Raw genomic sequence first — 26,691 nt, forward strand, 5'->3', positions numbered from 1 at the left:
ATGCCAGGACTGGACTTTGTAGCAGAAGTCTAGGGCCTCACTCCCGGGGCCCAACAAATATAGCAGTGTTGCATTGTCACATTTGAAGAATTACCCCTGTAAGACAGTTAAGTCCAGGGTCTAAAAGTTATCTGCCTGCACCACAGCTCAAGTGGCCCTGCTGGTTTTCACACAGCTGGATCCCATGTGTGAGACGGGATATATTATGCTTAGCTATAATGCCCCGTCAACACAACAATGAGAAACCCTTTTCAGTCCGGTGGCTGCATTGTTTACTGGACAACTTCTGAGGGCTTCTTGCCAGTGCTGAGCAGTGCTGGAGACATAAACGAGCATGGCGCCAAATGTGAATTTTACCTTTGTACAGTAGGTGTGATTCTGCACACACTTAACATGCCGCTCTCTAGGCAGAAAAGCGAGACATCATCAGAGTTCAAGGCCACTTCTCAGGCAGGCAAAAATGTGTGCAAGGCTGGACTAGTGAGGGGTGTGGACTGGGGAAGAGTTCTGAAGGCCAGACAGAAGCATGAGATTCTCCACCCCTATTATACAAGCAGTATCACTTCCATACAGAAAATCACTAGAGGGAGCCCTTTACTAGAGAAACAAGAACGTGCTAGCTATATATATATACTTGACAGTGTGACTGTCTTCCTCTTGTAGGCATGTTACCGATGGTCTGCTGAAAGGTGTGGATCCCTCACAGGCCGCCCAGTACAATGCCATGGAGAAAGCGACGGCGGCAGAAGTTCTGAAAAAACAGGACGAGGCTGCCAAGAGCCCTGCTTCCCCAAAGCAAAAGGTTGGCGAACCCTCAGCGGAACTGTCTGTCAGGTCAGAGGTGATCCCTGTCTCGAGCATGACCGTCCACCATGCACAAAGCTCCCCGGTGGTCATGCATCAGTCTCAGCATTCAACAACACTGGTCAGCAATGCCCCAAATTCTCCCGTGGCAAAGAGCCCCTCGGCAGGTTCATCTGCATCATGCCACCTGGTGCCTGCCATGCCAGAGTCTGCTGCAGCAGCAGCAGCCGCAGTGACAGCGACCACCCAGCAAACGCAGGCACCTCAGTCGCCCCAGGTTAATGGCTCCACCATGCAAAGCCTTTTTATCGAGGAACTTCACAGCGTCAGTACCAGGAACAGAGCTCTGTCAATTGAGGTACACATGGTGCATGTTATGGCAGGGAGGGCTTCGGGTGCTGTTGGCCATCTGAGAACGAGGCAGGAGATCTCTGGGCTGTCTTGTTGGATGCTATAGGAGTCCTCTTTCTCGAGTGCCAGACTTGGCATGACATTAATCAATGTCATTTTGCAAAGATGGCTGGCAGAACTCGGAGCACCTCTGCGTATTTGATTCGTCTAAAAGTTTATAAATAAAAGTTTTAAATACAGTGTGAAGCCCGAACTGATTTGAAAACATTCCCCTCTCTCTGTGTGTGTGTTTCTTCTTAGAAAGCAGAGAAGAAATGGGAAGAGAAAAGGCAGAACCTCGATCACTACAACGGAAAAGAATTTGAAAAACTCCTCGAAGAAGCACAAGCCAATATCATGAAATCAATCCCAAACCTTGAGATGCCTCCACAAGCCACAGGCTCGCCAAAAGCTGACGCAGCAGAAAAAATAGAAGTCTCTGGTAAGGATTAGTGCGTTACAATAAGATAGATAGATGGAGCTTTGATGTTGGACTCTCTTTTAAACGTGAAAGAAAATGATAACCATTGACTTCCAAGCTCCAAGTCTTAGAGAAAACATATTGGTGGGAATGTAAGCCCTACTTGCTGATAGGTGGGAGGTGTATAACTCAGTGGTTAAGGCACCTGCATGCAGAAAAGCTCCTGGCATCTTCAGGTAGGGCTGGGAAAGATGATCTGCATGGAACTCTGGAGTGTCTTTGCCAGCCAGTGTAGCTGATAAGGAGCTAGATGGACCAATGGTCCAACTCATTCCTTCCTGTGTCCCTATAAACAGCCTCTACCCTACAATGCGGGTGGTGCTGTGGGTTAAACCGCAGAGCCTAGGGCTTGCCAATCATAAGGTTGGTGGTTCGAAGCCCCGTGACGGGGTGAGCTCCCGTTGCTCAGTCCCAGCTCCTGCTAACCTAGCAGTTCAAAAGCACATCAAAGTGCAAGTAGATAAATAGGTACCGGTGGGAAGGTAAGCAGCGTTTCCGTGCACTGCTCTGGTTCGCCAGAAGTGGCTTAGTCATGCTGGCCACATGACCCGGTAGCTGTACGCCGGCTCCCTCGGCCAATAAAGCGAGATGAGCGCCGCAACCCCAGAGTCGTCCGTGACTGGACCTAATGGTCAGGGGTCCCTTTCCCTTTCCCCTATAAAGCAATACCTTACGAAGCAATTTTGGCCACAGTGCAACCAAGGATCTGGCACTTTCAGGCCCCATTGATCCATGTTCTGTTCAACAGGGTTTCTACACTGAGCATCAAACACATGCTTAATTGGAAATTTGAGCAGCATGTTAAATCTCTCCCATCAAACATAAGTGGAATACCATGTTGGTTAACTTTAGGGTGGTAGGCCATGTTTTTAAAACCACTGCATCTACCACATTGTCGCATCTTGAATTTTCAGAAGAGGCTCCTAACCCAGAGCAGGAGACCGAAAAGCCAGTGAAGTCTCCACCTCCTCCGCCTCCACGTCGCAGTTATCTGATAGGATCTGGACTAAGCACAAGACTGGGAGAAGTCAGTTACGTGGCCAGGAAAGACAGCACTTTGGTCAAGGTTTGGTGATTGAAACAATTGAAGCAAAATTAGATACCCAGAATAGGAGGCGCTTCTGGGCAAGACAATGTCTTTCTTACTTAAGTTGCCAACGGGGATGGGTTGGTGTGGAGGTTTGTGACCCAAACGGGTATCTAAGGAAGTCTGTCAGGAAATGCATTTCATACAGTAGGCTCTGCCCATCCCTGCCTTCATGGGAATTATCCTCCCTGTATTCTTATTTATAATAACGTGAGGCAGATTAGAAGCTGCATTCATTCTACGCATGTATTTGAAATTTGAAAATAATCTTCAAGAAGCCAAATATTTAACACAGATTGACAAAAATCGATGAGAACAGTTCCATAGAAACCTTTCTAGTGAGCTCTTCTCTGCTTGCTTTCTCCATCTGTCTGTTTCCTTATCTCCCCCAGCCGCCCAAGGAGATACATTAAAATATTTCCGTCACATAGCGTGGCATGGTCTTAGGCTGCCAAATCTAAGTGTGATAATTGGCGTTGAATTTCTTCCGGAGGATGGGATGGGATGGTGCTTTCCCTTCAGAAAACTAAAGAAAATGCAATAGAAGGGAGCATTTCATTTGTTGGTGTCACGCTAATAGTCGAATTGCTTAAATATTAGGTTTTTAAAAATTGTTTGTTATACTACTTAGGAAAGCAGTGAAGATGCTGCTCAAGGAGCACAGCCAAAAATCCCCAAGGAAGACCACGCCTCTCCTCAACCCCTGGGCACAATTCCACCTGCAAAGGAGGAGGAGGAGGAGGAGGAGGGAGACAGAATAATGGCAGAATTACAGGTATGATGAGGCTGGACCTGCAGAGATATGTACCTTGGATAGCATTCACTCCTGGTCTGTGGACCCAGAGCACAATTCCAAGGGAATTAAGTCCCACTTAAGTGAATGGGGAGTGTTATAGAGTGCAAGTGAGCTCCTTCAGAAAATGCACATTGATGCTCATTGTTGCAGCCTATATCAAGATATGGTCTCAGGTGTAAGTAAATGGGAAAAGAGGGGGGAAGTTTATTTCTATGCCTTTCTGGTGCACACATCCATTTCATATACAGGTACAACTTGGTTCAGGTCAGGAAAAACTGGATCTGAAGGAGGATTTGAATATCCGTGGCCATAAACAGGCCAAAGATCAGAGTTCGATTCCAGTGGCTTGAACTCTGGATCCTGTTTTCAGCAAGAAAGTATTCGGAACTTGCCTAAGGATTATCTAGCTTGCTTGTTCATTGTAACATAGGAATGGTTTTTCTGTGACATTGCTGAAGTCTAGGGGCGCAATCTAACAACAGTCAGTCACAATCAAGTCCTGTTCTGTTGCTCTTGAGAGCTGCGACTGACTTGGGCTAGATTGTGTTGCTTACTATGCAATTGGTACAGTATTTCCTGCATATCTGTCGTGCACTTTGGGGGCACTCTTTGTGCCAGAATCTGTGGAAGACAAAACTATTCCTTACATTAAAATAATATCTCCACTGGCTCGCACATCTGCCAGTGATTCTAATAAGGAGGTAAACACATAGATGGTTATCAAGCTTCAGCAAATCTTCTCCTGGGGCTAACTATGATGGCAGGCCCACCTTGCTCTTTGCTGTGGCAAACTAATGAGGTAATGATGTTCTGGGAGGCTTTTATTTTTAATGTTTTTAACAACTCGCTCTTATTCAAAAGGTGTAGAATTCTTGTTATAAAGAACTAGCAGCTATAGATTCCATCTCTAAAACAAGGCCGGGTGAGTGAAGGGTGGAGCTTGATTCTCTTTCAGTCACTTTTTTGCAGCCTGTAACATTTCAAACAATTAGCGTGAACTGGAAGAGAGAGAAACCATTATTGCATTTATAACTTTGTATGCCCCATAAAGTTCTCCGGGTAACAATAGCTGTGGCATGATTGTCAGGTTAAAGGTTTGTTTTAAATAAACCCGCATGACATGAGGCATGTAGTTTCAGCAGCCAATTCATATACGTAGTATTGCTGTGCTATACATTTTGAGGCAGGGCTTCACAGCTGGCCAGTAGGAACTAACCCTTAGCTTTTCAGCCTAGACATAATTTCTGGGCCCCTGTTGTTGATACAGCCTTGTTTGATCAGAGTTGGTCCTGAAGAAGCCCAAAGGGAAAAAGTAAGCAAGCAAACTCTTGGCTGGAATGGCTCAAGGAAGTGGCTTGGCTCTTGCTTGGAAAAGGTCTTCCGATAACATAACATGCCATATTTTAACTCTCTAGGCTTTCCAGAAGTGCTCTTACATGGATGTAAACTCAAACAGCCATGTTGAACAGTCCAGAAATGACACTCACACAAAAGATGCAAGGCCTGTGGCCTTAATACACCCCAAGGAGAAGAAGGTAACAGTGGCATTTGAGTTCTGCCACATCCTCTTGGCCTCACCTTCTTCCCTTGCTTCCAAACTAACCCTGTGCCTTGTGCATTGTTTAATCTTACTCTTTCTCTCTCTCTTTGTGCTGTGTTGGCTGTGTTTTCATGTATCTAGATTTGTGACCCGTCTTAGCACCAAAGTTCTCAAGATGCTACTAGCCTTTAGGAAAACAGAATTAATATGTGGTGAATGACGAAATGTTTAAGCAACTCAACACAAATCTTAGGATTACCTCTGTTAGTGGGGTTCAAATGCTCTTAAGATCTGAAGCGTAGGCATTTTTATTTTTAAATTTTCTATCACACCTAATCTTCCATGGAAACTCAAGGTGGCTAACAAATCTGTAGCAGAATAGAAAACAGATATCAATCCCCAAGACCAACCAAATGTGCCATCAAAATTCTAATGTAAATCTGAAATAAATTTTAACAATTCCAACACAGACACCACCTAAGTTCTCTTCTTGAGACCAAAGAAAGGATACAGTGTTTAAACATACAGTCATACCTCATGTTGTGTTTGCTTCAGGTTACGTCTTTTCAAGTTGCATCCCGTGGCAAACTGGAAGTACCGGAATGGTTACTTCTGGGTTTCCCTGCTCGTGCATGCGCAGAAGCGCTAAATCGTGCCACGTGTGTGCAGACACGGCGCTTCTGGATGCGAATGCTTCGAGTTGTGGACATGCCTCCGGGATGGATTACGTCCGCAACTCAAAATTCCACTGTAGTGATATGAGTGTCTGTAAGAGGCAGTGTTTGAATTTGGCTCTGAGAATACTAAGCAAAGAAAATTGAAAGAAAAAAAGCGTGCATTTTGCTACAGACCAGTGGAAAACTGCAATCCTACGACCCAGGTGGCGCTGTGGGTTAAACCACAGAGTCTAGGGCTTGCTGATCAGAAGGTCGGCAGTTCGAATCCCTGCAACGGGGTGAGCTCCCATTGCTCGGTTCCAGCTCCTGCCCACCTAGCAGTTCGAAAGCACATCAAAGTGCAAGTAGATAAAACAGCGACCGCTCCGGCAGGAAGGTAAAACGGCGTTTCCGTGCGCTGCTCTGGTTCGCCAGAAGTTTAGTCATGCTGGCCACATGACCCGTAAGCTGTCTGCGGACAAACGCCGGCTCCCTCGGCCTATAGAGCGAGATGAGTGCCGCAACCCCAGAGTCAGACACGACTGGACCTGATGGTCAGGGGCCCCTTTACGTTTACGTACACTTACTGGAGAATAAGCTGCATTGACCACAGTGGGACAGCTCCTGAGTAAACACAGGATTGTTTTGAAAGTTTGCTTTATAATAAGAGGAGCAATAGCTAGAATGCATATGATAACACCAGCTGGGGAAAGCAATTGCAAGTTTCAATATTGCTTTCAACGCAATAGCTCTAAAGCTCCAGGCGAACTGTTACACACAGCAGATTCCTTTCTAATTTTTGCATTCATGGTTAGGGGACTTTTGGGGTGCTATTAATACATGCTTAGGAATTCTGAGATGGACTATAACTGAAGTAGAATCAGGTGGAATTATGATGCTGCACCTGAAGAAATATGTAACTCCATCTGTTCAACTCCCTGTTCCAGGGAACAAGGCCATCTTCTCCTTCCCTAGCAAAGATAAACACAATCCAGACCATAGAATTCCTCAGGCAGGGAGGAGGTGCCGAACTGGGGGGAAAACACCATAATAGTATGACTACACTATAGACCAGACTATAGATAAAGAGGTACTCATACAAACATAGACTTGTGGAGCTGGGAAGGACGAAGAGGGTCAAGCCCCTGCAATAGCAGGAATATTTTGCCCATAGTGTAGTTTGAACCTGCAACCCTGAGATTAAGAGTCTCGTGCTCTACTGACTGAGCTTATGCTGGAAGGCAGCTTTGTATATGTATATTCAACACCTCTAACGTGGCATACTCAAGGCAGCATTCGATGTTGGCTTCCCAATTTCCTGCAACTGGTGAGATGAAACACGCAGTGAGCCCTCTCTCTCATGTGCCCTGAACAGCATGTAGCACTTTGCTAACTTTAAATAATAATACTGAATAGCCTTTTGACCCTAGAAACCAGAATATTTCCGACAACACATGAAACACTCCGTGCCAATTGTCCATGTAATGCCACCTACATCTTTGGCTCTTTTTGACTTCTGCTTGGTTTGCATGAAACCTTTTTCACCTTTTCTCCTGGATCCTTAGGAGGGGTTATGGTTTCCTTGACATGCTAACAAACTACATATGCATGGGGTCTGAGCAAGTTTTAAGTTGCCTCTTGTACAATGATAGTTGTCTTCCAGACTCTTGTACTGTGCTATGTTTTTTAAAATCAAGACACCTGTGTTGAAAAACAAGTAGTTAACTTGCACTTGTGATGGCTTTAGTGTGACAGGATAGTAATTCTGATTCTGGAGATTGATGCAGTTGGTGTATCAATGGACAGGGCTGGGACATGGAGGCTCAGCAAGGTTGGGCATTTGCTGGGGGCCTCCTGAAGAGAGCCTCATGGATCTGGTACACTTACTTATTGGGGGACAGAACCTGGAGGCTGCCTTGCCCAAGAGCACTCAAAAACCTGCAGCAGATCCTGCCAACAGACTATGTTTGTTATCTAATGTGGATGGACAATCCTATATTCTCAAATTATGTGACTACTGTATACCTTTTTTGTTGTGGTCCAGCAACAATTTTGCTTCAAGTTGTTTCTGTTACAAACAGACTAAAACTGTAGTCTACCAATGGAAGCAGCTGTTTCTAGGCTTACTCTTTTGAATCTGTATCTCATCGTTGCACATCCTTTCTGGTCACAGTAACAAGTTGGGAGCACCTTTTTACTGAACTAGCAAGAATGCATTTGAAATGCAAAGGCAAATGTCCTGTTCTCCCCTGCAGCCAGTCACTTTTGGAGCTGTTTTTGCAAATCAGGAGTCATAAATGCACTAGCCAGGGTGTGGGTATGTGCAGGGGAAAAGGGCTCTTGCAGCAGCTCCTGCTGCCAAAATGGGTAGGCTGTGCCAGCAGACCTACTTAATCCATTTTCGGCAGAAACAGACACCGTTGTACCTCGCAGTGGGAGGTGCTGCTTCTTTCCCCAGGGTGCTGCCTCTTCAACCACACCCAGCATTTTGACCTCTTGCTTTTCTCCTTCCTATAAAATAAGGTATTGACTGTGCGCGTAAACATCCACTTTTTTTATCAGTTGTGACATTCAATACTAAGGTCAACATCAGGAGAGACTGAGGACGAGGGGTAGGAAACGCCACCAGCAATATTCTTGCCACCATCTAATCTAATACCAGACTTCTTTGCAAGCCACTCTTGAGAGCCTCTTGGTTTAAAAAGAAAAATGTAGCTCTTCTAAATAAACAAGCTCTGGAAGCTATTTACCGTAGGCATTCCTGTACTATTTGGGTAGCACCATCAAGTGCCAAGGGATGCCTTGCTGGGCCCCTCTGCCTTGCCCTTGGGACTCTCCCTAGGCCACGCCCCTCTTTGCCCCTGCTCCACAGCCTCCTCCAGTTTTTCTGCCTGGCCTGATATGTGTCCTTGAACTCTAACCATGCCCCTTGCTTGCCGGGATGGATGAGTTTACACATAAAAACCTCTGGCTTTTGTGTGGCTGGACCATAACCTACTGTACCAAGATAAAAGTCATTTCCGTTGCCCCACCTTCCAGTTAGATGTGACCCCTGAAAGGTTGCTCACTGGAGAATGCAGCCCTCCATCTGGAGAAAAACAAAACCCTCACCCGCTAATCAAATGTAATGGTTATACCAGAGGAAGAGGCTTTTCTGAGCTAGCCAGCTTGGAGAACTGGCTTAAATGTTAGCAGTCAGCATTCTAGTCCAAATGGTGTGGTCATTGTTTCCTAACAAAGTTTAGTCCAACAGCCTAAATGAAAGGTTTCTGTTTCATACAAATCAATCGTTGAAAGGGAGGAATGTTATGAAGATGGCACAAATGTTGTACAGGATGTAAAGTCTATGGAGGGGTTGCTTAAAGGACTCATTCTAGAACCTGTGTTGTCTGCCTGCATAGTTTTGTGTGTGATACAAAGTTCTACCAGATTTGGAGTAAACCCCTGGAAGAGGTGCAAAAATCCGCTGAAGACCATGGAAATGGCTCTGCATTGATGCAGAAAGAGGCCCATTCACATTATCTGTACTTTATCTGATGATGTGCTAAATAATTGGGGGGAAATAGTCCCAGCCTTTTAAAAAAATAAGTTGTATCCCTCAGTAACTAAGTAATGCAACTCTTCCCCCTAGGTGTATGGGGAGGCAACAAAAGATAGTGACCATCCCAAGCACCAGACAGAAGAGATGGTCTCGGATGCTCCCAGCATTGCTGAAAACTCTACCTTCAGCAAAGATTTGCTTTTGGAGAATAAGGAGTATGCACAAACAAATTCTCTTAAGCTGAAAACAAACTGCTCCATTGTGTTAGACAATGAAAGGAAGACGGGGCCTGAAGAAGCACAATGTCCCGCAGTTGAAACTGGAAGACAAAGGTCAACCAATGCTGCACTTAGAGAGACTGGTCATAGTTCGCAGCAGAATGAGCCTCTCAGTGGTGCAGGGGCACCTCCTGTCAGTCAAACAGACTCATACACCCAGGAGGCTTCTCCTAAGTCTCTAGAGGAACAAGAAATGTCTGCTGGGGCCTATAATCAAGTTGTGCTGAGGCATAAGGCACCTAGAAATGTTGCCTTAAATAGTATGGATGAGGTAGAGTCGCCAACTAGCTCTCCAAGTGATGAAAGCCCACCATCGGAGAACATTGCTTTCATGATTACCAAAACAGCAGTCCAATTTCTGTCCAGTGGAGAGGTCCACGATATAGTCAACAGGCAGGGAGAAGATGTGCAGACTGTGAACATTGATTCCAGAAGGGAAGCAACATCCCAACAAGGGACGCTAGAGAACCGTGAAAGTGAAGAGCCTGTGATGTGCTTGGACAAAAAACCGGTAATCATTATTTTTGATGAGCCAATGGACATCCGATCAGCTTATAAAAGACTTTCAACGATATTTGAGGAATGTGATGAAGAGCTGGAAAAAATGATGACAGAAGAGAAGATAGATGAAGAGGAGGAGGAGGAGGAAGACCAAGAGCCTGAGACACCTGGTGCCCGTAACATAGGAGTTACCAGTGCAGACAGTAATAGGAGTCATGGGGCTGATGACACAAGCAGCAGTAGATTTGAGCAGGACTTCAGAAAACGCTATCTGTCTAATTCAGCGACACAAGTCAAACTCCTTGAAGGGCAGGAAACAGGCGAGATGGATCTCAGGAAATCTCCTTACATTTATGTGCCACATCCAGAATCAAAGCTGGACACTCCTGATACAAAGAAGAAATTCAAGTTTAAATTCCCTAAAAAGCAGCTGGTGGCTCTTACACAGGCAATCCGCACGGGGACTAAAACCGGCAAGAAAACTTTGCAGGTGGTTGTGTATGAAGAGGAGGAGGAAGACGGCACTGTGAAACAGCACAAAGAGGCAAAAAGGTTTGAAATCCCGAGCAGTCGGCCTGATGACGCTTCAGGGAAGGAGGAGCCAAACCTAACTGTACAGACTTCTAGGACTGAAGAAATTAGAAAAAATACATACAGGACTCTGGACAGTCTGGAGCAGACTATTAAGCAACTGGAGAGCACTATTAGTGAGATGAGCCCAAAATCAGTTTCTGAAGCTCCAGCCCGATCGGAGGGAACTTCTGTCCCGGGCTTTTTCTCACCTAAAGAATCCCTAGCGCTGGAAGAGACTATTGCTGATGTTGAACCCCCTTCCTCAATACCGTCAACTTCACGTAAGGTACTTTAGTATGAGAAATCACAACTCCAGCTGCTTTCTAAAACAAAATCTGCCATAATAATCACCATTAAGCAAGAGGTGTCTTCTGATTGGTTTGCTTCCTTTCGGGTGGCTTGTTTGATGCATCCATTAGGTGTCTAACAGCTAATAGATTTGTGTGTGGTTTTATTTTTTAAAAAATAAAATAAAATCTCTCCTGCTGATTGGTGATGGGCAATCAAAGGAAGCTTGGTCAGCTGTGGGCGAATCAAAATACCTGGGACTGCCAGTTAAACGTAGGTTGATCTGTAGTTGAGCCTTTTACCTCCATTTTTGATTCCTGGAATTAACACCAGTGGTGTGCCTTGTGGTGTGGATCCTTTTGGTGCTTCCCATGCATGTATTGGGGGCTTTGCCTTTTCACTCAAAGCAGCTTTGGCCATGGTGTGCGAGCCTCCACGTTGCCCATGCACTGATGCTTACCCCACATTTCCCTTATCTCTCCCCCCTTCCCCTTGGCACCCCAACCTTCCCCACAGGGTTCAACCAGCACTTCACAGACCAGCAGGATGCCAATCCCTGCAGCCGCAAAAAGTAGACAGCAAGGCAGTGCAGACAAAACAAGCAAACCGCATAAGCTACAGGATCAACGCCAGTACAGACAGGTAGTTTTACCTTAAACCCAAAGCTTGGGATGGACTTGAAAGCGGATTGTGTGTGTTTGGTAAATGTGTAAGTCAAGTGACCGACTTGGATGATACCAAATAATGGACTTTTGTTTTCCCGCTGGAATTTGGAACTGGAAATCCAGGGACTGGGGGGGGGGCATGAAAATATTTAATGGTAGCATTGTCTCTCCCCCCCACTCCCTCCCTCATACTTGCGCATGTCTGCAGTAAAACATCACCTGCTTTTTTGAGTTTTGTTCCTGTACTCTGCTGCAGTTTCCTAAATGCCAGCGATGGGAATAGATGCCGTTTGAAGCATTTCAGATGACACTGTCGATACTAACTCCCTGTTTAACAGACCGCAGTGAGAAGCCTATTAACCACCCACCAAAACGTTTCCACCCTCACCTAACAACCCTACAAGCATGGCCAATGTAGTGAACAGCCCAGTTTTTGTGGCACCCTCCTTTCCCCACACTCTCTCCTGTCAACTTCTCCCCCACTCTGTCCACCTTCTCTCCTGTAGCTGAGGGAGGGGTGGCGGGCAGGAAGGAAGGAGGGAGGGCCTCCCAGGTCCAGCCCATAGGTGCAAGATTTAGTGCCAGCTTCAGAGACTCTATATCCATTCTTCCTTTCTGCAAGCCTATTTTTCCATACAGCTCCTTTTATTTTTTGTTTATTGTGTATGTTGACTTAAATTGTCTCCCACCATCTTTATTTATTTACAGGCTAATGGAAGTGCTAAGAGAGCTGGTGGGGACTGTAAGGCCACTTCCCCTAACCTGTCTGCTTCAAAAATCCCAGCCTTTTCTTCCACCTCTGGGAAAAGTAGCTCTGTTTCTAGCGGTGATAGCACTAACCTTCCGAGCCCCCCTACTAAAGCCTCTGGCCCTTCTTCTAACCCTCTCAGTCCTCCAACAGGTCGCCCTCCTCATTCCGCTTCCCTAATCCCCTCTGTCTCTAATGGCTCCTTGAAGTTCCAGAATCCCGCTCACACAGGTAAAGGTCACCAACCTCTTTCATTCTCAATACAGACTCAAAACGGCCGGCCACCCCCTCTTCCTCCAGCTCCCTTTTCCTCATCCTCCTTCTCCTCTCCCTCCTCCTCCTCCTCCTCTCCCCCATCACTGAGTCAAGGTTCGAAGAGCATCCGCTCGATCCACACACCCAGCTTCACCAGCTACAAGTCCCAGAACGGAAGTGTCAGCAAACCTGCCCAATCTTCCTCCGTCACCAAGGAATCAACTTAAAAGCTCTATACTGGCCAGTACAAGTTGCGGACAAAATCTTCTCTGTTGCTGATGTCGGTATTGCAGCTGAGAAGTGCGTACCAAACTTGCTGTGGAGTTTCAGGCTGAAATGTGAAACTTGTGCTAAATACTGGGTTATTACAAGCGAGAGACAAAAAGTAGTTTTGTAGGCATTCGCTGCTGTCAAAATGCCGAGGGGGAGGGGGAGGGCAGGGGGTGGGGGCTCCGTTCAGCCAGAAACTTGTTACAAAAAGTACAATGGGAGTATGAATGAAACTAGAAGTATGAGTGCACAGAAATGGTTCAAGCATGAAAATAAAGTGTATTAAAGCGAGTTATTTTGTATAAAGCTATTTTTAAGTACGAGAACTAAGCATCGTGTGATAATGCAAAATTATAGAACTGAAACTAAGATATTTTTCTTTTATTTTAGTGTTATCCAAATTTGTTACAGATTTCTATTTTTGTCAAAAAACAAAACAAAAAAACCCTTCATGGTTACTTTCAGAAATCTTTTTTGCCAAAACATTTGATACTACTATAACGTACATTTTGATAGTTATGCCGAACACCTTCCTCTGCACAAGCAACAAGAATTAAGACTGAGACTGATGTGGTAGGAGGCAACTTTACCTATTGCACTGCCATTCAGATTATATTTAATAATAATTTGCGATGCCAAGGAAAAACTTTTTTTTTTTAACATTTAGGCATTTGCTGATTCCCTTTTGCTTCCTTCATTTTTCCATTTTACTGAGACCTGGGTAAATCATGTAGTACTACCATGTGGATTATTTTTTAAAAAGTGTATACTTCTGTACTGTTCTGTATAATGGAAAAACCTCTGTACATATTATAATATAAATATATAAATATAAATATATAAATATAAAATATAAGTACAGTATGCGGCTGGGCACAGACAAGAGTAGTTTTCGACACCAAAGGTCAATTTTATGCATGGTTCTCAAGTACACTTTGGGAAAAGGTCAGTGGGGGTGGGCAGGGATGGGTTTCAGAAAGCAACCTGTGTGGCAAGGCGAGTGGTTCTTTTTGTAAATATCTTATTTGTACAACTCTATAGTATAATACAGAAGGAAAGAAACACCTTTGCAGAAATAAAGGGCTGCATGCTTATGTTGTGGTATGATTTTGTCACTAATCAGTTATTTCGTAGTTTTCATACTAGCCCCCCAATGCACTTGGGTGGAGCCATTGCACATTTTAGTCCCATTGATTTCGGTGGGATAAGTACGCATGTTCTTCAATCTGTCCTATTGGGGGAAAAGGGCATAGGCACTTTTAAAGTCATGGTGGGTTGTGTGGAATAGGATGCTGGTGGGCCAATCGCCTGATCCAGCAGCGCGGCTTGTCTTGTCTACAAGTAGCCATTTTGCTGCAGGAAATCATGATGGGAAGCTGAGATCCAATGCAGCTTCCTGTCTCAAATTTTTTGTGTTACGCACACACCACAGTATGTTCCCTTATTAGCTTAAGTTTTTTACATCATGTGCAGCTTGACCACAACCTAGAATCCCCAACTGGTGGCTGCCACTAACGGCAACATCCTGCTTGTCTTGCTTGTTTTATAATAATGCGTGACAGCTTATCGTGCCGGCCCAATACTGCAATCTGCAAAAATATAAGTGAACAGAAGCCTCATATGTGACCTTGTTCAGGAATTTTAAGGAGCCAGTAGTTTTAAGAATTAGTGCAGTTTTCAAAGGGACGGTCTCCCATCTGAATCCAAAATGGCAGCCAGCTGACTTGGGAGACATAAAAGACAACCTGCTCCTTGATCTCAGGAACCATCACGCAAAATCTTGTTACAATATCTTAAGATGTGTCCAAATATATAGTGAAAAAACAAACTTTTCCAAATTATATAGTTGATACGTCTAGCACACACCTCTAACAACTGCATACCTTTGGAAGCAAGTAAAACAACACTAAGAGCAAGTCACAAACATAAAGTTCTTGCATATTAGTCCACCCAGTGGATAGGCCACATTTGCCTCTGCATAAACAAACAAACAAACACTCATATCCATATCTATATATCTATATTGGAATAAAGTAAGATTGAAAAACTTCTTCAGTTTACAGGAAAAGTTTCTGCTCACTTGGAAGGTGGATTCTTAGGTGCTGATGCAGCATGTGAAAGTTCCTTATTTTTTTTAAGGTTCCGAGAGCCCCATTTCCAACTAGCTGATATTATTCCTTGTAGACAAAGGCTACTAGAAAAGTGGAAAGGTGGGTGGTAGGCGGTTCATATACCATTTGGGGGAAGAAGTTTAGGAAACTTCCACCATTACCAATTATTCAGTATTACAACCCTTCATTGCTCCAGAGTGTTACTAACTTTATTTATATCCACCCTCTTCAAATGCTTGAGGCAGTTCTCAACATCATTTTAAAAGTCCATACACAAAGCTACAAAACAAAATTATGTTTCTGCCAGCAGAGCCAGCACAATCAACCCACAAATCAAGCAGCCCCTTGGGCAAAATTCTTCCTTGAACATGCACATTTTACACATTTGCTGAAGGCCTAGAGCAGGGATAACTCAGAGAACTCTGATTTAAGAGAGGGGCAGAGCTCCCCCCCAAAAAAAGCAATGGTGGTGACATTCAAGTTAACTCTTGATTTTTAAGAATGCCAGTGCCTCACTGACTGCTGGTGTCCATCTTTTGACCAATCTTGCTGAACCCGGAAATGCTGGGGTCTGGGTAAAGCAGGCATAAATCCAAATGCCATGGCAAATATCAAGACAAACTTCTGATAAGCACCTGAATTTTCAGGTTTCAGGGTATATTATTAACACAGTTGCCATCAGGATGCGTGACACTTTACAATCTAAGAGGGCTCATCCCTTAAGGACCTGATAATCTGAAATTAGGCACATGAGAGGCACAAAGAGGCAAACAATGTGTTTCCGTCACATCTCAGTTACAGCAGGGCATGAGATCTGGGGCAGGGGGTGTTCCAAAGGCTTACACAGAGACAGCAGACGTTGAGGAGTGGTTTGAAATAAAATATATATGCTGCCATATCATAAAATATCAGGGTGTCACAGAACAACATGTACACAGCAAAACATAAGACATTAAAATGGCTGAGCAATCAGGACCACCTTAGACAACTGCATAGGCCTATTGACATAAAATGCTCTTCAAGAGAAGCCTGGAGGTAATGCTGCCTGCCGAATCCTCAAGAGTGTGTTCTGCAGCATGAGACCAGTGACACAAAATGCCTGCCATCTACCAGAAACCAGTGAGGCCTCTAACACAGGAGAAAACTAGCATCATGCAGTAAAGGCCGAAAGGGTAGAGGAAGCAAGATATTTTCAGATAGTGGAGGGAGGTGAGTGGTAAGAGTGAAGGCTTTACAGGTAGGGGTACTTGTGACTATGGTGGACCATAGTCCTTTATGGCAAATGGAGAAAGGGGTAGGGGAAGGGAACTGACCATGGAAGACATCAAATGGAAGGATTAAGTGCTTGAATTGGCTCTAGGAGCAGACAGCAAGCCAGTCTAAGGATTTAATTAGGGGCATCATATGATCAAAGGAAAAGGGGTGCAATTCGTTTTGGAAGCAGTGGTTTGGATAAGAGAGACAAGGGCCGATCCAAGGTGGAAAAGGTTGCAAGAGACAACAGACTCAAACCAGGGTTTCCACCAAAGGAGCAGAGAATAGAGGCTGTATTTTTGCAATGTTGAAATGGTGGAAGCAAGAGGACTTGACAAAAGATGGAACACAGGGAACAAAGGGAGAAAAGAATCAAAGACAAAAAGAAGCCTTTCTATCTGCTCAACAGTATGATAAAGTGGGACTTTGATATATTGAGTTTGAGATGACACTGGAAATCTTGTGACACTCAAAATCTTCTGCCTAACGTTAGGGCTGGCCCCAGATGTGACAGTGAAAGGCATCTGATTATAAAACACCAAAGAGAAAGTCTAACAAGGAGGGTGTGCATATATAGAATCATAAATAATTACGAACATACATGGTGTATAAAGCATCACAGATAAAAGTCTGAAGCTATATCACTTCATAACTAAATTAAAATGAGGGTTCATTAACAAACCTCTTAGGAGTACAACAGACCGTTTCTCTCCACATCTCACCCTCACTCCAATCTGGACTGAATACAAGCAAGTTTGTGCAAAGAAGCTTATTTATATACTGCTTTTCACTTATAAATTTATGAATCCCAACGCAACTCACAACATACATAAAATCATTAAAACCAGCATCTCAAATATCTAGATAATTCCAACAACTATAGCTTCAAGAACCAAAAGGGAACTGCATACAGTCAGGAAACACCAAGGTAAGCAGAAAGGTCTTTTAATTGTCTATGAAAGCACCTCATAATCAGTACCTGACTGGTCTCCATAGGGAACTCAATCCACAAAATGGGAATGAACGCACTTTTAAACCCTGGCCTAGCACATTTCAATAGGTCATGGTACAGTCAGAAGAACGCAGCCCGTAGAATAGATCAAAGTTGTACGGGCGTACATTGCAAACAGCTCTAAAATGTGTTGAACTGCAGGCTACTGAAACTACTTCTATTAGCTCTTTTCCACAAGTTCCATCAGCTTACATAGAAACAAAGCACCCTGCTACCATTGTGTGAATTTGCCCCAATATGCAATTTTCACATCTTCCCTCAAACGTTGTTGGTCTGCAGCTACCAAAAACATTTGTGGCACTTGTCCATGTATGTCTGCATCTTCTGTCAACCAGCTGCTCTGAAGGTATAAATTTCTACATACACAAATAAATAACCACCTCATCCACTCCACAGCTCTTGAATGAATCAGGATCCTGTCCCTGAAAACTAATAGCACAGTGTTTGTGATGGATGCTTGAAAATACAGCCTTATAGAGGCAGTGGCATGGGGCAACGTATTTTTGTTAAGTTGCTACTCATGCAAGTTGGCATTTTTTAACACCACAGCAACCTCATGGTGAAAACCGAATGCATACGTGAACCAATCCTGAACCAATCCTTATTTTCTTACTCTAAGTCCTACCCCTAGTAACTGGGAAGAGGAGGTGGGATGGAGGGAAGAAAAATGCCCTTGCAATGGCTTCCTTCCTATGAATGCAGCTGGAATTTCCCTGGAGGTTTGAACAGTGAGGTGACCAAGGAGTTTGCTTTCACGTCTTATAGCCTTTGTGCTGTGTTAATTAATCCAGAATGTCCACCATGCCATACTCCTAATTTGTGACTTAGGGGGGTCTGAGATACCTCAAAGTTTGAGAATAATACCTCGGCTCAGAGCTACAAGAGAATCTACTGTAAGGCCTTTAAGACTCAAGACCCCAGACCATAAGACTGCAAGAAACACCATCTTGCAAACATGTTTATCATTTCAACATGGGAATCTGCCCTGATTCCACCTGCCCAGTGTGGCACTTTTGACATTATCTCCTCCAAACACCATCCACCTTCACAGTAGGGCATACCTCACCCAAAAGAGCTGGGAAGTCCTTACAATCCAAACAAAACAAAACAGATGCCCATTAAACCTGCACAAGGCCTTTGATATATCCAAAGCTATTCTCAGTACTGAGGCTTCTGTTCGCAAGAACAATATGACAATAAGAGTGGGCTGCAAAACAATTAATCCATGTTAAACCATCAGCCCCATCCCTAAATAAAATTCACAAACAAGCCCTGTTGAAAGCGTTCACCTGTCATTTTAATAACCATTTCCTACATCATGGACCTTTTGGGCAACCACTTTTCCTTTTCTCATACTGGGTGGGTATAGTCAGTGAACTTTGATGATATGAACTTGACATTTTTCATTCTTCCCCCTTAAAGGAAAGTCAGTCCATGCAAAGAACCATCAAAACAATTTTATTTCCAGTGTTTTAAGCGGGTATGCACACAGGCATGATACAGATTTGGATTCATTAAAGTCTTCATGCAGAATTATATTCTCAATAAAAGAAACCAGTTCCATCCAGGATCCACTATCTACACGCCTATGTTACAACATTTATATCAAATCTGGTATCTGAGGAAAAGATACACATGTAGTATATACATTTAAGTTATTTATTTTACAGAAAGATTAAAAATTCAAGTCACATAAAACTCAAAAACTGTATTAAAACTGGAATATAAAACTCAGAAATCCAACTGGAATGCCTAAGGAATGGAAGCTCTGTACCCACCTGTGTTAAAATTTGTAAAATGTCATGAAACGTCTTACCGGTAAAATGTATTCATTTGTTGTTTATATTAACATCCTCTAATTTAACAATTATTATGGCACCCTAACAAACCAAATGAACTTTTTTTTTTTATGAGGCACTTGTTAGTGACTAAAGCCAAAAGAACATTTTTTCCTGCATACTAATGCCAGTTGTCAGTCATAAAAAAACATGTACACATTACATAACATGTTGCATTAGATGCTTTGTTCCACATGTGTATGCAGCAATCAAATATACTTTTATTTAAAATAAATTTATTTTTATATATTTATATATATTTATTTATATATATATATTTTAGACTCTACCCTCCCACCCAATATTCTGGCTGTATTAATGCACCATAAAGAATTTTCCCACAGCGCATATAGATGAAACAAACCTCCTTTGATAGCTGCAAAGTAACATCATACAGGGGGAAATAAACACATACAGAAAAACTGGGAAAGTGTTAAAAGAGAAGCTGCTAATTGAATTGCTGTAGTGGACATCTGAATTTCTCTCTCCATTTCAAAGATACTGGTAGAATCGAGATCTAACCACCTGGGTCCCAGATAATTTATGAGGATGGGCATCAACTGCTGGGCTGAAGTTGCTTTTGTTCATATTCTGGTAGCTTTCTCCATTAACATGGTCTAGTGGCTGTAGCGATCCCGACACTGGTGTTCGAGGAACCAGAGTCAAACTACTACTAGAAGAAGAGCCACCTTCCTCTGCCCACATCTCTGCAGACGAAGAGAGGTCTGTCTTTGACGAATCTCCTACTCTGCTAGTGTTCTCCTGCTTGGGCTCTCCACTTTCCCCCACGCTAAGGTCGGTTGTGCTAGTGCGTAGACGCTCTCGTGCAAGCCAGTCTGAAATGGAGAGGTCCTGTGCTGGGCATTTGGGCTTCAGCCGGTTCACAGCTGAAGCATCTTTCTCCCTATCGGGATTTTTCTCTTGGACTTTCCAAGAATTTAGAACACTTATTTCAGCAAAATCTCTCTGGCCTCCCAAAGTGTGCCTTCGCCTGATGTTCTTTCTCTTGGCGGTCTCTGCAGAGTTAGATTTCTGACTGCCTACTCCAAACATATCATCTGCGGATGACTTGAGCCGCAGTTTTAACCTGTCTGTAATCTTGAGTCTCCATGTGGGCTCCTGCTTTTCAGGCTCACTTCTAGCCGATGCAGCTAAGCTGCTAGTTGACTTTCCTTTCTTCATGATGTCAAACATTTTGGTCACTGCTGGCAACTCCTTCTCACACTTGGCATCTCCGGAGCCTTCACTGTCCGTCTTGTGCCGGGCTGATTTCTTCCGGGATAGTGTATCACATTCAATAAGTTTGTGTGAGCTAAACAGTCTGCGGTTGTCCAACTTAGGCGTTGAACTTCCCTCTGTGCAACTTACTTCGCTTTCTTCAGAGTTCCTCCGGCTTCCCTTTGCCACGTCTTGCACTTTCCCCCTGAACAGCCTTTCCACTGCAGAGCTCGTGGAAAAAACAGGGAAGTCGCTCTCGCTGTCTGATTCCACAGGGCGACCTTCACTGATCAGTTCACTTCTCTCATCATCAGCCTCTTCTCCTTTACTCTCCGCAACTGACTGCACCTCAGGGCTTAGCATGGTGGAATCTAATCCGGCTAGGTACGTGGTAGATGAAGTTGTGGAGTAATCAGAAGTGATGGAGCTGACATCAGCTGCTAAAAACTCACTGTATTTACTCTCAGGGTTGGCCAACTTTTTACAGGAGAATCTGTGCAGAGAAGCCTGTGAAGAAGTGCTAAGCATTGTGCCTGAGTCAGAGACTGTTTCTTCCAGTTGAGAAGAGGCTTGAAAAACAGGTGGTCTTGCACAATCTCTCTGGGTACTTAGTCGGAAGCTGAGATTTGGCGATCTCATATATTTTTGGTGGTAAGGTGTTGAAGGGTCTTCCGGGGGCCCGCACTCTTTCCTTGGCAATACAGCCTCCCCCATGGCTGCCACAGAAGGCTTCTTAACACTGTTCTCTTTTTCCTTTGGAGCTACTGTTCTCGCATTTCTCCCTGCCATTTCCTTCTCCGGTTCTTCTTTAGGTGGGTTATCTTTTGCCGAACTGCCGCAAAAGTGCTCCCCTTGCTCCCTCTTGAAAAACACATTATCTAACTCATCTTCGGAGCTGCTGGGCTGTGGTTTCTCTTTTGTTTTTTTCCGCTTGCGACTGGCTGCTGCAAAGATGGAGGACTTAAGCAGTTCTCTGCTATACTGATCCTTTCCAGATCCCCAAGAACCCTGTATGGGACGGACAAGTAAACAAAACGAAATACCATCATAATTGTCCTCAGAGGTTAGAAAACAAAAATCCATGTTTTGTTTTGACACAATAAAAGCTTACATTTAAAATGTGTGTCATCTAAAGAAGCATTACTTTAAATGGGCAGGGTGAGAAAGCTCTACCATTGTCACTGAACGGAAATGGGCCTGTTGATTTCTTTAGTAAATTCACCAATTACTTAATAAGCACAGATCTACAGTCACCTGGTTGAAGTGGCTCCCTTTGTCTTAGGAATAAACTACCCAGAGTGAACATAAGAATATCAGAAGGAAGGTAGTGTGGGCCAAAGACCCCTTTCCTACTAAGTTCTACTAGGATCTGCTTAGTTGAAGATATTTCCCTCCCCAAAAGTTGTCAGAATAGATAAAGATGATCATTAAAAAGTATTTTGAAAGTCAAGATATTATGTATGCAATATCCAAACAGTGATGCTATCTTCTAATGCTAATTCATGACTGCAATTTCCTAATATTTTATTATTACTGTTATTATTATCCTTCCATATATAGCTCAGGGTGATGTACAAAATATACTAAAAACACGTGAAAAACAAAACAAAACAACAACAATATTGTAGTAGTGGTAATAATAATAATAACAATAAAAATAAAAATAAAAATAAAAACAGAAAATGGAAAACCCATGGCAGAGACCTTATCATTAACTATATTATATATAGTTTTCTGAATGTACTCAACATCCTTTAATTACAGTACAGTCTAGTGCTCTGTTTATTATACTATTCTTCTTGCACCAGTGGTGCTGCCGGTGCCTTTTGCAATATAATCTATATTTACAATAAAAGACTTTCAATCCTTTTGTGGATTTGACCTTTAGAAGACTATAGCTGCAAATCTTAACCCCACTCACCTGGGAGAAAGACCCTCTGAATAGACACTATTAGGATTGCACTGAAATGCACTAAAATACCAGGAGCGTGGAATTTGTCTACTTCCCCCACATCTGTATGCAAGCAACACAGCCGATAAATATTTAGCTGGAAGAAAATTTAAAAGTGCAATGATTTACCTTAGATTTTGCAGAGTCACTAGTAGCTGAATCTGTTGAGAGAAAGTCAAAATAGAGCACTTTAGTCATCACTGCAGAGCTTGATCTCACTCTATAGACAATGCCGGACGTATGAAAGAAGACAAGCACAGAACAAAATGTGAGAGCAAACAAGTAACAAAAAAATCAAATAATCAGAACAAAGTGGATAATAAGAGCTCACAAAGATGCAAGCTGCACCACAGAAAGCCACCGCCATGAAAGGATGCCGTGAGTTGTAGGCAGAATCAGCTCAAATGACAGAAATGGCAAAGGAGCCAAGTTCTTCTAAATAAAGCAGAACAGAAATACTAATATTTATTCAATGTCCTAATACACAGCCCTGCAAAACCGCAGCTGAGAGACCTTTTCAGGATTGTACTCTGTACGCTCCTGTAAATAACATGCACAATTTTATTTTTTTTATTTTTTTAAGAGCCTTTGGCTACCTTCTGAAACAATTCTTAGATGTTCTTTTTGGCAAGTCATGTTTGTATGCTGCCAAACTGTTTGCCCTGGGGTTCGCATGTGAAGGTGCCCCAGTTTCATTTTCAGGTGCTCCTCCGAGCTACACATTAAGGAAATTTCAATTTGTTGCTAGCTAGATTTCCACAGCTATCAGTTTTGTACTCGTATCAAAAAAGAAGCGCTATTATGAAATGGAAAAATGGACACCATAATTTTACTGTCTGGCAGAAAACGACGACAGAGGTTAAACAGCTATAAAGGGGATAAGGAGGGGCTAGCACAGTGACCAAACAACGTTTGACTTTGCCATTCTCCAAACTCTCAGGGGGTCCCCATCCCAACCTCAGAATTAATGAGCTGAGCCCCATGCCATGCCCCTTCTGACACATGGCTAATGACTAGAAAGACTGGTGGACCATACCATGCTATTTCTCCTCAGGGTCTGCTTCAGAAATAACAAGAAACAGCAGAAACACTTTTAAAAAGTAGCACTGATCTGTTCAAATACTCTTTAAAAGAAAAAAAAATACTGTACAGATCAACTAATTCTTTGTGCATTTACAAGAAACGGGGGTTTCTGCAGACAAGGCAGCTACAATGTGGGCAACAGTCCTCCTTCTTCCTACAGTTCCAGCTGTCCATAAGTGACATCACAGAGTCCACTAGTGACATCACCGTGTGATAGACTCCTCCCACTTCTCCTGTTTCAACATCAGGATAGAGGGACTGTTTCAATACAATGCGGAAAAAAGTCTTCTACGGACTAAAACACAAACTAGAAACAAAGGGATAACATTTGTGATCAACAACATGCTTGGTTAGTGAAACAGTTATGGTGGCAGTGTGGGAAAACGTCACCAAGAGAGTAAGAGTTTTGCAACAGTAGTAGTACTTAGCAGAATAATAAGGTGGCAGTCGTTAAATAGAAGCAACTTGTTTAGCAAAATATGAAACATACCCTATTACAAAATACTTAGGGAAAAATCGTGGTTAGTTTTCAAACAAAGTGAACTTTAAGCCTTCCTGACTTTGCAAATCAGTGCAATTTGAACAGAACATGGAAGCTAAAGCTTTCTGCCATACCACTGACCACTTACACACTAGCAGGAATCCTGTTCACCTCGTGGTAAGAATTACATGAAAACCATGGTTAATGACACAATAGTGGCATGCATAGTTCTCATGGTCTAAGAATTACAATTCAGTTGTCCAAGAATGCACCCCGAACATAGAACATGCATGCAACATGCCTAACCATTGTTCTCCTTTAAACAAAACACTTTCAATCATTTAGATTGGGGGAAAATCAAGTTATTAGCAAATAAAAGGAAATAGGAGATTATTACAAATCATTAGAAGAGAATTTTCTAGCCTACAGACTAACACTGTCCAGGCAAGAGTTACCTGATACGTCTCCAGGAGATACTCCCGTCCTTCCAATGTTGGTGAGTAAATGATCTATGTTTGGCACTGGCTGAGATTCTACTGTGTTTTCCTCCTGAACTGCTGTCTACAGTTAATAAACAAAGATCTCTTCATCATTGTGTCAGAGTTAGAGGCTTCATCACGATTCAACAGTGTTTAGTAAACTGCAATAATTCACCTAAGAACCAATTCCTCAATAAAACAATACATTTCCGTAAAACTTTGGGGGGGGGCACACGCCCAAAACAGAGGGGAATGGAGAGGGGGAACTATTCTATTTGAGACAACTTAACAGCAAGTGGCACATTATCTGCTATTTTCATTTCTGCACAGTAGTAGAGGGGTAGAAAGTTGCTTGTGGTGAGCAAGTTTCACACATATGGAGAATATGTGCTCGTTGTAGAGATACTTTACTTTACTGTTAGGCCTAAATTAAGAGAGGCAGAATCCAAATAGTTAAGGGTCAGTACTTACAAGGGGCTCTTCAGCATCATCTTCTGCGAAAAACCAGTCATGCTACAATTTAAAATAAAAGAAGTGAAAAATCCCACAAAAGTGAAATCATGAAAATGTGGACGACGCCGAAATATAAGGAAAGGAGGATTGAACAGATCAAAAAAGAAGAATCAGAATCAAACCCAGTCTAGCTAAAGTGAGAAGCTCTGCCTGCATAATTTTTCCTGGGACAGCGAAATAAACTCACTTACTTTTTGGATAAGTGTTTCTACAATTTTGTATTGATCTGGCATATGGGTAACCATGTGTGTCATGTTGTCTTCAGATGATCTCACAAGAGTTGGACCAAATACTATCGCCAGGTTTCTTGGTTCCATCTGACAATAAGAAAACAAATGTGATTTACTTGTTTGCAGAAGGGAATGCAATTCCATACTTTCACATCCTCTATAAAACCAAAAAATAAACCCCAATAATCCTGAATATAAACCCTCTGAACACATAATCCAGCTACCTTGTTCTTCTCCGAGTTTTCTGCCACCGTTTTTAAATGTGCCGAGAGAAATTTGAGTGTTTCATAATGGTGGTCAGGTAAATCGCGGATCTGAAACACATGATTATATCACACAGCTTTAAAAGAATCATACATAACCACAAATAATTTGCCTAAGTGGGTATATAAAATCAGCATACCAGCCTTTTTAGTGTTTTTAGTCGTTCCACAGGATCTACTTTTCTATTGGCATCTATGAAATCTGCATATTTGTCTGAAGAGAGAAAATTGTATTTTATTGCAGAACATCATATACAATCTAACATATTTTTTAGTAGGAAAAGAAAAGAAATGCAGTATGACATAAGCAAAGGAGTGGAATACACATTATAAATTCATCATAAAAGCAAGCAGATGATTCAGCCTGCCTGAGTCCCTGTATCCTGTCTACTAGAAATTCAACAAAAACATATTATATAGGCTAAAAATTAAATCCATAAGAGGTTCTAATAACATGGTGTGAATTTTAATTATAAAAAAAAAATCACACCTCATTTCTATCAAACAGTGATTAAATGAGGCTTAAAATTATACCCTGCCATTCATTTGTACTTTATCTGAAACTATTATCCCATTTGGACAAAACCATAATGGATGTATAGAGTTTGCCTGAATAAAACTACCTACATCTGACAATGTTAGGATAAATTTCAGATCATCTAGATCAGGCATCCCTAAACTTTGGCTCTCCAGATGTTTTGGACTACAATTCCCATCATCCCTGACCACTGGTCCTCTTAGCTAGGGATCATGGGAGTTGTAGGCCAAAACATCTGGAGGGCCGCAGCTTGGGAATGCCTGGTCTAGATACTACTGGTTAATTGTATTGTAACTATTCACTTTCAAATAAGGAAAGATCTGTCTAGGGGTGTTGTTCTTAAACAACCAAGTCCAAACTTATTCCAGCATTTGTTGATATCAATCTCCCATCTTTCTTTTTGGAAAAAATTACAAGAGTTTCCCAAACAGAAATCAAAGTATAGATTTTACTTAAGTGATTCATTGACCAAGGTTAAGTGACTAACAACTCAAATTTAGTTTTTTCTCAGACATGCACATATTTTTTTTGCAAAAGACTATATATTAATATAAACCATAGCCTCCAAGAGCTATATAACTCCACCTTTAACAGCTACTTTAACCACCTTTTTCATGGAACCTGGCACACATAAACTGCAGGTGGTGAAGCCTTGGCTCAATTTCTGTCTCAAGCTGCTCTCAAAAGACACAGGAGCAGGGCTTCTAAAAGGCAACAACTGCAGAAACAGCAACAAGTTCTGAGCACGTTATTTGTGAGCAACAACTAGTGACCTGCCTACAAGTAGGCCTGCATGACTTGTGACCTGCCCACCCAAATACAACTCAACAACCATGAATGGCAGCTC

General features: G+C 42.7%; 2 protein-coding genes across 30 annotated transcripts in view; one reads left to right on the plus strand and one right to left on the minus strand.

Annotated features, from left to right (window-relative positions):
* The window catches only part of KIAA1217 (KIAA1217 ortholog), a 333,401-nt gene extending 319,424 nt beyond the window's left edge, over positions 1-13,977 (plus strand). For 21 of the 27 annotated variants that reach the window (XM_035129887.2, XM_060280826.1, XM_060280825.1 and 18 more), the window contains 8 exons: positions 664-1,162; positions 1,456-1,636; positions 2,590-2,741; positions 3,394-3,537; positions 4,974-5,093; positions 9,386-10,933; positions 11,452-11,577; positions 12,309-13,977. In XM_035129887.2, the coding sequence (XP_034985778.2) occupies positions 664-1,162; positions 1,456-1,636; positions 2,590-2,741; positions 3,394-3,537; positions 4,974-5,093; positions 9,386-10,933; positions 11,452-11,577; positions 12,309-12,830 (3,292 nt within the window). In that variant the 3' untranslated portion in view covers positions 12,831-13,977. Of the gene's footprint in view, positions 1-663; positions 1,163-1,455; positions 1,637-2,589; positions 2,742-3,393; positions 3,538-4,973; positions 5,094-9,385; positions 10,934-11,451; positions 11,578-12,308 lie in introns of those variants that run through there. The other 6 variants (XM_060280846.1, XM_035129888.2, XM_060280831.1 and 3 more) reach the window with 5 other exon arrangements.
* Positions 11,115-26,691, minus strand: part of ARHGAP21 (Rho GTPase activating protein 21) — a 112,116-nt gene continuing 96,539 nt past the window's right edge. For all 3 annotated transcript variants that reach the window (XM_035129875.2, XM_035129876.2, XM_035129873.2), the window contains 7 exons: positions 25,447-25,520; positions 25,268-25,357; positions 25,005-25,130; positions 24,772-24,813; positions 24,277-24,382; positions 22,387-22,418; positions 11,115-21,314 (listed from right to left, as the gene is read on the minus strand). In XM_035129875.2, coding sequence (XP_034985766.1) covers positions 19,581-21,314; positions 22,387-22,418; positions 24,277-24,382; positions 24,772-24,813; positions 25,005-25,130; positions 25,268-25,357; positions 25,447-25,520 — 2,204 coding nt within the window. In that variant the 3' untranslated portion in view covers positions 11,115-19,580. The remainder of the gene's footprint in view (positions 21,315-22,386; positions 22,419-24,276; positions 24,383-24,771; positions 24,814-25,004; positions 25,131-25,267; positions 25,358-25,446; positions 25,521-26,691) is intronic.

This window comes from Zootoca vivipara, chromosome 12, assembly GCF_963506605.1.
Source record: "Zootoca vivipara chromosome 12, rZooViv1.1, whole genome shotgun sequence".
Lineage (NCBI taxonomy): Eukaryota > Metazoa > Chordata > Lepidosauria > Squamata > Lacertidae > Zootoca > Zootoca vivipara.